This window comes from Dipodomys spectabilis, unplaced genomic scaffold, assembly GCF_019054845.1.
Source record: "Dipodomys spectabilis isolate Male_0828 unplaced genomic scaffold, ASM1905484v1 ptg000125l, whole genome shotgun sequence".
In the NCBI taxonomy this organism is placed as follows: Eukaryota; Metazoa; Chordata; class Mammalia; order Rodentia; family Heteromyidae; genus Dipodomys; species Dipodomys spectabilis.
Window position 1 is genome coordinate 19,067,262 of NW_024870802.1, and position 13,059 is coordinate 19,080,320.

General features: G+C 37.0%; 1 protein-coding gene across 2 annotated transcripts in view; it reads right to left on the minus strand.

The window, feature by feature from the left end:
• Positions 1–13,059, minus strand: part of Exoc6 (exocyst complex component 6) — a 119,961-nt gene that overhangs the window by 29,093 nt on the left and 77,809 nt on the right. For both annotated transcript variants that reach the window (XM_042689288.1, XM_042689289.1), the window contains exon 20: positions 633–706. In XM_042689288.1, coding sequence (XP_042545222.1) covers positions 633–706 — 74 coding nt within the window. The remainder of the gene's footprint in view (positions 1–632; positions 707–13,059) is intronic.

The window sequence follows — 13,059 nt, forward strand, 5'->3', positions numbered from 1 at the left end:
GAAGATCATGATTCAAAGCCAGCCCAAGCAGGAAAATCTGTGAGACCCTTATCTCCAATTAACCACCAGGAAACAAGAAGTGGCGCTATAGCTCAAGTGGTAGAGCACTTGCCTTGAGCTGAAGAGCTCAAGGACAGCACCCAGGCCCAGAGTTCAAGCCCCACAACTGACAGAAGAAAAAAAAAGGTTGAGAAACTCAATGAACATAGATTCAGAGAGAAGTGGCAAATACAAAGCTATCAAGAAGGCATTTTCAATCTCAGTTATCTGAGACAGAAGACAGAAGAATTAAAATTCAAGGCCAGCCTGACCAATGTCAGCAAAACTCTACCTAAAAAAACAAAAGCTGGGTGTCCTGGCATATACTTATGGTCCCAGCAACTTGGGAGGTCAAGGTAGAAAGAGAGAGAGCAGAGTCTGGAGTTGGTCTGGGAAAAAGCATAAGACCCTATCTGAAAAATGACTGTAGGCACTCTCCAGGTCCTTACCTAGTGATCCAAGGCCTTGTTGTAAAAAGAAAGCATTTTTGTAAAGATAGGTTGTTTTTAATGAAAAAAAAAAAGCATCCCTGTAGCATTAAGAATAAATATTTTAAAAGGCAAGAAAAGGCAAAGTATATTATTACATCTTACTTGTCTGAGGTCAATGAATGCTAGCTGTAGGGTATCCCCTTGGAATCCTGGCACAGGCTCAGAACTGGCAAACACTATTAAAAAATTAATAACAGTGAATTAGAATAACATTGCAAAATATGTAAGATTTAACTACTAAATCTTTACTCATTAGAAATAGAATATTTACACACAACCTTTTCAAATGAGAACTATTCATATTCTTCCATTTCTACTACTAAAAATATTCTCCATACCCATTATCACAAATAGTTTACACTTCTAATCTGCCACTTAATCACTATAATCTTTAATTACAATAAATTTAAAATGGCTATCCTACATAAAGTTCAAGAATAGTAACACACTTCAATCAAAAATTTCTGACTTAGCATTAGGTGAATGATTATAGAAGCATTTTGAAACTATACCAATTCCATAGCTGTCAATCTATTCTCTAGCTAATGAAAATAAAAGGTAGACACCAAGGCTAAAAGTCAGCATCACATATAAACAACAGGTAAAATGTTCTAAGTAGCAGTATCATGATAATTCAAGAATGTTCATGTTTTAAATTACGTTTTTATAAAAAAAATCCCATTTCTTTAAAACAATAGCCAAGGATATCTTAAGGCAAAATGAAAAAATTCAAAAGATTAGTTGGATGCAATGGCTCACACCTATCATCTTAAGTACTTGGGAAGCTGACATGGGGAGGATTACAGTTTGAGGTCAGTCTGGCAAAAAATATGGAAGATTCTATGAACTAATAAAAAGCTGAGTATAGTGGTGTATGCTTGTCATTCCACCTATGTGAGAAGTATATGTAAGTGATCACAGCCTAAGCTGGCTAAGGCAAAAAGTGAAAACCTACTGAAAAAATAACAAAAGCAAAAATGGATGGAATACAGCCCAAATAGTACACCTGTCAAGCAAGAGTAAGGCCTGGAGTTCAAATAGTACTTCAAAAAACATTTTTTTAATCAAGAGATTTTTTTTTAAAAAATACTACTAATATAGATTGTTTAGTTAAACTAAAGACAATTCCAACAATATTAGCTATTCTGAAGATAAAAGACTTTCAGCTCAAAGAAAACTCTACTAATTTTTTTTTTTTTTGCCAGTCCTGGGCTTGAACTCTGGTCCTGGGCGCTGTCCCTCAGCTCTTCAGCTCAAGGCAAGCATTCTACCACTTGAGCCAGAAAACTTCCAGTTTTCTGGTAGTTAATTGGCGATAAGAGTTTCATAGACTTTCCTGCCTGGGCTGGCTTTGAACCATGATCCTCAGATCTCAGACTCCTTAGTAGCTAGGATTACAGGTATGAGCCACCAGCACCAGGCTTGTACCTGAACTTTTGTGCTCAAGGCTAGTGCTATACCGCCTTGAGCCATAGCACCGGCTTTTTTGGTAGTTAACTGGGGATAAGAGTCATATGGCTTTGAACCATGATTCTCAGATCTCAGCCTCCTGAGTGGTTAGGATTTCAAGTGTGAGCCACCGATACCTTGCCTATGTATTGTCCTTTAGTTAAAATTTCTATTGTTAAAGTCAGGTGGTGAGTATACTGCATTTTGATCAATGTCATTCTCTTCCCATACCTACCCTCAAGTAAGTAGCTCAATTTTTACATAATGTACATTGAATACAATTGCATTTGCTAACTCTTCCTCCCTCTATTCATGCTTCCTTATTTTAGAACAGGGCACATAGATGATGGATCATAAAAATCTTGTAAGTAAAAGAGATAGTCCCTTTGAAATACCACCAATAGACTTCCAAGGGCTTAGTTTAGAAGTCACCTACTTCTTAATTTTATAAGGTAGAAGAATTAAGGAGAAGAAATTTCATGGAAACACAGTTAATTCAGGCTTCCTGGTATTCAAGCCACTGATCCAGAATCTGATTAAGTATTCAGCTTCTGTTTATCTTCTCACACAAATTTAACCAATATAGAAGAAATTCACTAGTTTATAACTCTCGGTTCTTTTTCTCAAATATAGTTTAGGGATAGGAAATAGTTTAACAATCCAATGATTACCTGGCAAAGAAAACATCAGTAATATTAAGCTATTCAACTTGACCAGTAGCTTCATATTTTTTTTCTTTTACTTCTTTAAAATCAAATGTAATTAATCTTACTTTTTCTCCCTTCTAACATATCCTTTTCACTGCCAAGGTTTAATCTCAGGGCCTTGCACTTGCTCAGCTTGCTTGCTTACTTATCTGGCACTCTACCATTCCAGTCACATCTCCAGCCAGCTTTTTGCTAGTTATTTTGGAGGAGTCTCTCAGACTTTTCTCTCTGGCTGACTTTGACCTATGCTCCTCCAGATCTCCTCTGAGTACCTGAACTATAGGTGTGAGTTACTAGCACCAAGCCCTAAAATAGCTCTTGAGTCCTAATCTATCTCTACTTAAGTTCAAAATATCATAATTTCTTACATACTTCCATTTTGGGACTTCAAAATTTACCATCCTTTAATAATTCACCATCATTTCCATAATCAAACAATTCACCATCGTTTCCATAATCAAACAAGACTAAGGGCAAGGTCTTTCTCTGCCTATCTCTGTAACCTCATCTCTAATCACTTTCCTAGAGCTACTTAGACTCTTTCCATACCAGACTGCCTGCCCTTCTTTGCAAATACAAAGTGCCTTCCCATAATGCCTTTGATCTCCTAGCTATAACATCTTCCTCTTTTCTTTTCGTTCTGAATAACTGATACTTATCCTTCAATCATTACTTTCTATGAGAAGACTTATATTACCTCTATAGGTTGGGCTAGATCTTTCCCTGCAATTCATGTCAACCTGTGAAGAGTCTGATCATAGCACTTATTTTGTGGCCTTAACCTAGCTGGGTCTTTACACAAGAACATAAAATACCTGAAGGTATGGACTATAATGTCTAATCCCTATCATCTAAATAATAAATTCTGTGAAACTTTATTAGGTGAGTAAAGGAAAAGTGAATAAGTGATAAAAAAAATTCTGAGGGGGTATATTATCATCCTGTCTTGATAATGAATATATAATCTAGCTTGCTGATTAGATCTAGAATGACACCATCCAACAGAACTTTCTAAAATAATGGAAATACTTTGTACTATGCAGAACCGAATTATAGTGTTATTTAAAATCAGTGCAATTTTAAATAAGTTAAATATGAAATAAACAAATATTTAATAATATTTTAAATTTAGTTATTTAAATTAATTACCTTCCATTTAAATTCACAAAGACAATGCATACCTAGCATAGTAAAAATATTCCTAATGAGCTGGGTGCCTGTGGCTCATGCCTGTAATCCTAGCTACTAAGGAGGCTGAGATCTAAGGATCGTGGTTCAAAGCCAGCCCAGGCAGGAAAGGCCATGAAACTCTTATCTCAAAAACCCACCAGAAAACTGGAAGTGGTGCTGTGGCTCAAATGGTAGACTGCTAGCCTTGAGCTGAAGAGCTGAGGGACAGTGCTCAGGCCCAGAATTCATGCCCCATGACTGACCCCCTCCTCCCCAAAAAAACATTCTTAATGAATTCCTTCACAAAAACTAAATTATTGAGTTTTTAGCTAATTTAGAAACTCCTGAAAAGTAGGCATTTCTTTTACTTTATATATTCTGTGCCTGACATACAGGAAACATTCAATAAATGTGTACTGAATGAATAGTAATGTGTCTCATGCTCTAGGCAATTCTTGAGGTAGATTTTAAGTTCTTAATTTTTAAATCCCTTAAAGTATCCCTTCTTGGGTAATCTAAGTTCTCATTTTTTATATGACTTGTCATATTTGGAGATTTTTTTCTTCTTTCTTGGGCAATCATTTTACTTTAAAAAAAGGCAATGCCTGCTTCTCTAGTATGGTGTTTTTGTCTGTGTTTAAATCATACTTTTAAGGATTTTTTTTTTTTTTTGAGGGAATGGGGAGGGCGTCAGTCATGGGGCTTGAACTCTGGGCACTGTCCCTCAGCTCTTCAGCTCGAAGCTAGTGCTCTACCACTTAAGCCACAGTGCCACTTCCGGTTTTCTGGTGGTTTATTGGAGGTAAGAATCTCAAGGACTTTCCTGCCAGGCTGGCTTTGAACCATGATCCTCAGATCTCAGCCTCCTTAGTAGCTAGGATTACAGGTGTGAGCTGCCGGCACCTGGCAGTATATATTTTTTAAACCCATATTGATCATGGTCTTCAACCAAAATATATATATATATGTTTTTGTCAGTCATGGGCTTGAACTCTGGGTCTGGGTGCTATCCCTCAGCTCTTCAGCTCAAGGCTAGCACTCTACCTACCACTTGAGCCACAGCACCACTTCCGTTTTTCTGATGGTTAATTAATTGGAGATAAGAGTTTCATAGACTTTCCTGACTGGGCTAGCTTTGAACCTCGATCCTCAGATCTCAGCCTCCTGAGTAGCTAGGATTATAGGCGTGAGCCACCAGCACCCAGCTTCATGCCAAATTTTTAAAACACTCTAAATGTAGATTAAGAGAGGAGATACCTGACTTTATTGGAAACAGATATGATAACTAATAGATGAGAGCTCTACTATATGAATCTCCTGGGAAGAAGATTCAATTTGAATCAGTGCAGATTAAACAACAAAATAAAATGCAGTCTGTGTGGGTTGTGATAATAAGAAGCCATCTTCCAAATTGGCAATCTACTAAATTTTAAGGCAATAAACAATACTGAGGGAGTGGTAAATGGGAGAAAATGAGGGAGGAGGTAACAGTTTAAAAAGAAATGTACTCATTACCTTACTTATGTAACTGTAATCCCCTCCCCTTCATCACCTTTACAACAAAAAAAAGAGTAAAAGTAAAAATAAACAAAAACCAATGATATTATCTGAACCTAGTGCCAGTGGCTCACATCTGTAATCCCAGCTATAAGGATCTTGTTTGAAACCATCCTGGGAAGGAAAGTTCAAAGGACTCTTATCTCCAATAAACAACTCAGAAAAAGCCAGAAGGGGTGCTGTGACTCAAATGGTAGAGTGCTAGCCTTGAGCAAGAGAAGCTCCAGGATAGCATTCAGGCCTAGAGTTCAAGCCCCAGGATTGGTAAAAGACAAAAAGCCAAAAACCAACTATCTGCATGCCAAAGTGCATTATTTATATATACTCACATTTCTTTTTTCTCTTAAGAGAAGGTCCTGCCCTCAGGACCTTTTTTAAAAGCATGAGAGAGGGTAGGAGAAAGGAAGGAAGAATACTATGAAGTTGGGCCCTATATATTTATTCCAATGGTACAAAAGTATATGATACCCTGAAATTAAACACAGGTGGCTCACACCTGTAATCCTAGTTACTCAGGAGGCTAAGATCTGAGGATGGTAGTTCAAAGCCAGCCCAGGCATGAAAGTCTGTGAGATTCTTATCTACAATTAACTACCAGGAAACCAGGAGTTGGGCTATGGCTCCAAGCTAAAGAGCTCAGGGACAATGCCAAGGCCCTGAGTTCAAGCCACATAGCTACAAAAAAAATAAAACAAACACAGAAGGAACTGTCTCTGAAAAAGCCTGTCCTAGGCATAAAGTTGTCTTTACTATAAGATAGGGAATGTATATTAGTTATAATGTAGACATAAAAACCATCTATCCAGTTATCACAGATCAAAAATCTGACAAAGATTGCATGGGAAAATGAGAAACCTAGGCTAAAGTCTCAAGACTTTCCTGGTAGAAGACAAAGACAGGTAACATAAAATAGGAAGGTTTTAAGTGATGAATATAAATACAAATGGTGAGATACCCTATACTTCAATTTCTTCTTATATCAAGATTTAAAATAGCAGCCGGGCACTGGTGGCTCACGCCTGTAATCCTAGCTACTCAGGAGGCTGAGATTTGAGGATCACGGTTCAAAGCCAGCCCGGGCAAGAGAGACCGTGAGACTCCTATCTCCAATAAACCACCAGAAAACCGGAAGTGGCGCTGTAGCTCAAGTGGTAGAGCGCTCGCCTTGAGCTGAAGAGCTGAGGGACAACGCCCAGGCCCAGAGTTCAAGCCCCACAACTGACAAAAAAAAAAAAAAAGATTTAAAATAGCTAGCTGAGACTCAAATTTTGGCTTGGACCAGATTTATCATTAAATGGGATGACAACAGACGCCATCTAGTGGTTTTCCTGGTAGAGTCAGAAGTTAGAATTAGACTTATTTGGTAACATGTGGCCGTCAGGGTATTTGTCATTCTATTCTTATAAAACATAGTATCTAGTATTCTTTTTCTCTTGTAAGTAAACAGAAAATTATACTCAATCAAATAGTTTAGGTGTTATTAAAGCTAGGCAGAAATTCAGGTATCCAAAGAATGTAACAATATTCAGCCTACTTTAAACATGACACAGACATAGTCTCCTTATACCATCTACCTAATTTCCCCTTAATACTTTTTTTTTTTCTTTTTGGGTCCAGTTGTGGGGCCTGAACTCTGGGCCTGGGCGCTGTCCCTCAGCTCTTTAGCTCAAGCTAGCACTCTACCACTTGAGCCACAGCGCCACTTCCGGCTTCTTTCTTTTTTGCTTATGTGGTACTGAGGAATCGAACCCAGGGCCTCATGCATGCAAGGTAAGCACTGTACCACTGAGCCACCTTCCCAGCCCCTCCCCTTAATACTTCTTTTTGGAGTCATATATCCTTTTCAAAAATGAAACTAAAGTCCACAAAAGAGAACTTTTTGTTTTGTTGTTTTTGTGGGTTTTCTTTTTTTCTGTTTGTTTATGGTGGGTTAAGTCTTCGTCCAAAGAAATAACAGATCTTCAGATGTACAATTATCAATCCAAGCATGGTAGTACACACCTGTAATCCCAGCCATTCAGGAAGATAGTAAATTTGACACCAGATTATGTAATTTGACTATACCCTGCCTCAAAATAAAAAATTAAAAAAAAATAAAAGAGTTAGCAACATAGATCAATCATTTGCCTAGTGTGTAAGATCTTCATTTTACTGGGTTGATCTTGTGATATCCATACAAAAATACCTTCTTCGTCACATCAGGTGCCAGCACTTTCCAATCTGGAGCTTTTCTAGTACCTCTGGGCTTCAGATATTAAACTCTTAGTTGTGATAATCTCATTCATTATTTGTGTACTATCCATAAAAAGTATATAATACATAAATACATAGACCTAATCTGGATACTCAAATATAGAACAAAGAATCTGGTCCCTTGAAGCGTAGGAAATATTCTGCATTTTGTTACTGATAAAAATATTTCAGAGGCACGGAAACAACCAAGATTCAGAATATTATAAGGGAATACTTCTCAAAACTTTATGCTAATAAGTTTGAGAACTTGACAGAAATGGACCTCTTCCTAGCAAATATTGACATGCCAAAACTAAACCAAGATGAGTTAAACTATCTTAACAGGCCCATATCAAGCATTGAAATAGAAACAGCAATAAGAGACCTCCCAGCTAAGAAAAGTCCAGGACCAGATGGTTTTACAGCGGAATTTTACAAGACCTTCAAAGCAGAGCTCACACCAATTCTCCTCCAACTCTTCAATGAAATTGAAAGAGAAAGCTCACTACCGAACACATTCTATGAAGCCATCATAACCCTCATCCCAAAACCAGGAAGGGAATCATCAAGGAAAGAGAACTATAGACCCATTTCTTTGATGAACATTGATGGAAAACTTCTCAACAAAATTTTGGCCAATTGACTTCAACAATTCATCCAAAAAATCATACACCACGATCAAACAGGATTCATTTCAGGGATGCAAAGCTGGTTCAACATACGCAAATCAATTAATATTATTCATCACATCAACAGGAGCAAGAATAAGAACCACATGGTTATCTCAACAGATGCAGAAAAAGCATTCGACAAGATCCAACACCCCTTTATGATGAAAGTTTTGGAAAAATTAGGAATACATGGAACATTCCTCAATACAATAAAGGCTGTATATGACAAACCTACAGCCAGCATTATACTCAATGGTGAAAAACTAAAGCCATTTCCTCTTAACTCAGGAACAAGACAAGGATGCCCACTCTCTCCACTTCTCTTCAATCTAGTATTAGAATGTCTAGCTACAGCAATAAGACAAGATGCAGACATAAAGGGGATCCAAATAGGGAAAGAAGAAATAAAACTCTCCCTCTTTGCAGATGACATGATCTTGTATTTAAAGAATCCCATAGACTCCACTCCCAAATTACTCAAGCTGATTCAAAACTTTGGCAAAGTAGCAGGTTATAAAATTAACCCCCCAAAATCAATGGCTTTTCTGTATGCCAACAATGAGAAAAGTGTGGCTGAAATTAGGAAAGCAACTCTATTTGTAATAGCCCCACAAAAAATAAAATACCTAGGAATTAACTTAACTAAAGAAGTGAAGGACCTCTATGATGAAAACTTTAAAATCTTGAAAAAGGAAATCAACACAGAACTTAAAAAATGGCAAAACCTACCATGCTCCTGGATTGGAAAGATTAACATCGTGAAAATGGCAATACTTCCCAAGGCTATCTACAAATTCAACGCAATACCTATCAAAATTTCACCCTCATTCTTCAAGGAAATAGAAGAGTCAATCCAAAAATTCATATGGAACAATAAAAGACCCTGAATAGCAAAAACGCTCCTCAACGGAAAGAACACTGCTGGAGGAATATCAATACCAAATTTCAAATTCTACTATAAAGCCATAGTAATCAAAACAGCTTGGTATTGGCATAAGAACAGACCTCAGGACCAATGGAATAGAATTGAAAACCCAGAAATGAACCTACAGACCTATAGCCATCTAATCTTCGATAAGGGAGCTAAAACAATAGAATGGAAGAAAGACAGCCTCTTCAGTAAATGGTGCTGGCAAAATTGGTTAACTACATGTAGAAAACTAAAGCTAGATCCTTATATATCACCCTGCACCAGAATCAACTCCAAATGGATCAAAGACTCTGAACTCAAAGCAGACACTCTGAAAACATTACAGGATGGAGTAGGAGAAACCCTAGGTCTCCTTGGCTCAGGCCGAAATTTTCTGAATAGAGACCCGGAAACACAACAAATCAAAGAAAGGTTGGACAAATGGGATTGCAGAGCTTCTGCAGGGCAAATGACATAGCTAGCAAGATCAATAGAAAGTCCACGGATTGGGAGAAGATCTTTACTAGCCATACAATGGACAAGGGTCTCATATCTAAAATATACTTGGAACTCAAAAAATTAAACCCCCCAACAACAAATCCTCAAAGAAACAACTGCCCAATAAATAAGTGGGCGAAAGACTTAAAGAGAAACTTCTCTGAAGAAGAAAGAAGGATGGCCAATAGACACATGAAAAAATGTTCAACATCCCTAGCCATAAAAGAAATGCAAATCAAAACAACATTGAGATATCACCTCACTCCAGTTAGAACAGCAAAAATCAAGAACTCTAACAACAACAGATGCTGGAGGGGATGTGGACAGAAAGGAACCTTACTTCATTGTTGGTGGGAATGTAAACTTGTTCAACCACTTTGGAAAGCAGTATGGAGGTTCATCAAAAGACTTCACATAGAACTCCCCTATGACCCAGCAATCCCACTTTTGGGCATTTACCCAAATGTTTACAAACAAGACCACACTAAAGCTACCAGCACAACTATGTTTATTGCAGCATTATTTACCATAGCTAAGATATGGAACCAACCCAGATGCCCCTCAGTAGATGAATGGATCAAGAAAATGTGGTATATATACACAATGGAATTCTATGCCTCCATCAGAAAGAATGACATTTCCCCATTTGTTAGGAAATGGAAAGGCTTGGAAAAAATTATATTAAGTGAAGTAAGCCAGGCCCAAAGAAACATAGGTCCCATGGTTTCCCTTATTTGCAATATCTAGTATATGTATGAGTCAAGCGGAAAAGGTCAGATAATGTGATGTTAGGAAAACGAACCCTTAAATATGTATTTTAATGTTTTTTTTTCTTTCATGCATGTGTTTCTAACGCATTTATAAGATTATTTCTTTGTTGCTTTGTATGTCCCTCCCCCACAGTGTAACCCCCGCTTTCACTATATTTGATGTCAGTATAACTTGTGGAGGAGATGGGGACAAACAAGTCGTTTAAGGATACAGGTGGACCTGTTGCAACAATGAGAAGTACAAAATGTCATGTCAAAAACGAGCTTTACAATGTCGGTGTGGGGAGGGAGGGGGGAAGGATTGGGGAGGGGGGAGGGGGGAGACTGTGAAGGGAGGTGAAGGGTAAACAAAGGAGGAGGCTGCAATGGTTTGTAAGAAATGTATGCATTATCCTGCCCATGTAATTGTAACCCCTCTGTACAGTATGTTCTCAAATAAAATTAAAAAAAATATTTCAGAGGCATCTATGTAATAATGTGGTAGAAGATTGATTATTTTTTCTTCTATAGGTTACATGTAAAGTACCCATACTGGGACCCAATATATAGCAGACATTCAGTAAATATAAAACACAGCACATATGTAGATTCAGAACTCAGCATATGCCAAACCTGGCAAATATACTCTCAACTAAGAAACAATTTATTTTGAATTTACAAAACCTTTAAAAGGATCAAGTGTTCGATACAGGTCTCAAAGAAGTCTATCTTTATATTCCAAGAACACATTCCTAGTTATCTTCCCAACTTTCTATGAACATGAAGTCATGCACTGACCCCCCCACATAATACTTTCAGTCTAAGAAATTTTATATCTAGATTATAGTCTCCTGCTATTCTTCTCTCAAAGTACTATGTACTTTTATAGAATTTACAGAATTGTTACCATGTAACATATCTTTTACTATGAGTATAGCACTGTGCAGAATGCTTGAAATGCCTACCTACTTTGTTGAACTTAGTTAAACTACCTATCCTGGATGATTAAATCTCTTTTCTCTTCTCCCTGCCCATACCTTCCATTTTACTCCCACCCTTGATGATGGTATGCATCCTCTATGTTTCTTTCTTTGCATAGGTCTCTGGTTCTAACCATTTAATCATAACAAATTTACACATTCCCTCCTCTAAAATGTCCATAATCCATTCTCTTATTCCCACTTCCCAGGGTCAGGAACTCTTTGTACTTTATGAAAAAGTATAATATTTTTCCAGTTTTCAGCATCTGTCTTGTTCTAACTCCATGTCCTTGTAACACTAAATTAACCCTACTGTGACACAGATTCCATCAAGTTTTGCTTCTGATTAGAAAGTGGTAGATTCCCTCAATTATAAAGTTTAAGTATTCATGAATCTAACTTTAGACTAGAAGTATGGCTCTGTGGTAGAGTGCCTGTTGAAAATAAACCTCAAGTTTATTTTCCATCAACTTTATTATTTAAATTCTTTGACCTAAGCACCTTTTCTGTGTTATCCAGAATCTTTGGTAGTTCACGATCTCCAATCTAAGTTCTTGATCACTATATATTATATAGTTTGTTGGAATTCTAGAGCTCTTGCTAGAATGCCACAGATTTGTAGGATTTTATGTTCACCTTGAGAACATAAATATATAATTCATTAGGTATTATCTTAATATCCTAAAAGAAAAACAAATAGTACCAGTGTAAGATTAGGAAAAAAAGGAGTAATCACAAAAAAGATGGTAAAAGAAAGATACACAGATTTTAGAATGCCATAGTTTCAATTATTTGAGAGTACATTCTGACAATCAAAGGATTTGTCCTAACAGTTAAGAGTATGGAACACTGTATTTGATAGTTCAAATTACATATCATATTGTTTCTTCTACCTCTGTGTATAAGACACTGATATTGAACAGAAGATAGTCAAACCAGTTTGTAGAAGACCAGTTTGTAGAAGAATATAAGAGCAGTTTTCATGTAATTGTTTTATAGATGAGGGTCTGCTTTTTCTTCCCTTTATGACCATCCAGCAGTTTGGCTGCTCTCTATCCATAGATGACCAGATGAGAAAGGAAGATGGAGAGAGCTAATAGCTGTGTACATTTAACTTGTGTGCCATGATAGGAGTTGAGTCCATATGGGAAAAATGTGAATTTTATATAAGACATACAAAGAAGACAGCCCTATAGGAGTGTTTTGGTGAGAACACTTCTGATTGGAAAAAAGGCACAATATAAACTAGTGGTGACTCTAACCCTTAGGTAGAACTTGATCAACTAAAAGTTTATAGATAAAATAGTTTTAGCTCAAAAAAAAAGAAAGAAAAAAAATAGTTTTAGCTCAATGTAATCTGCTAACATAATCGTAAGAAATGTATCATATGCAAATATATTTCATGAAGAGTAGTTAATCCTCTAAATTGGATTTCAAGGACTAGATGGACAACTCCACAGCAGGGTTATCTGAGCGATGACTTTAGAGTGGAGGAGTATGTGACTGGTAATACATATGTATTACAAGGTGTTGGGGGTGGGAGGAGTGATCTTTTAACTTCTAGGATTTTACTTCTGAGCTATCTCCTGTCTTCTTCTCCATCTCC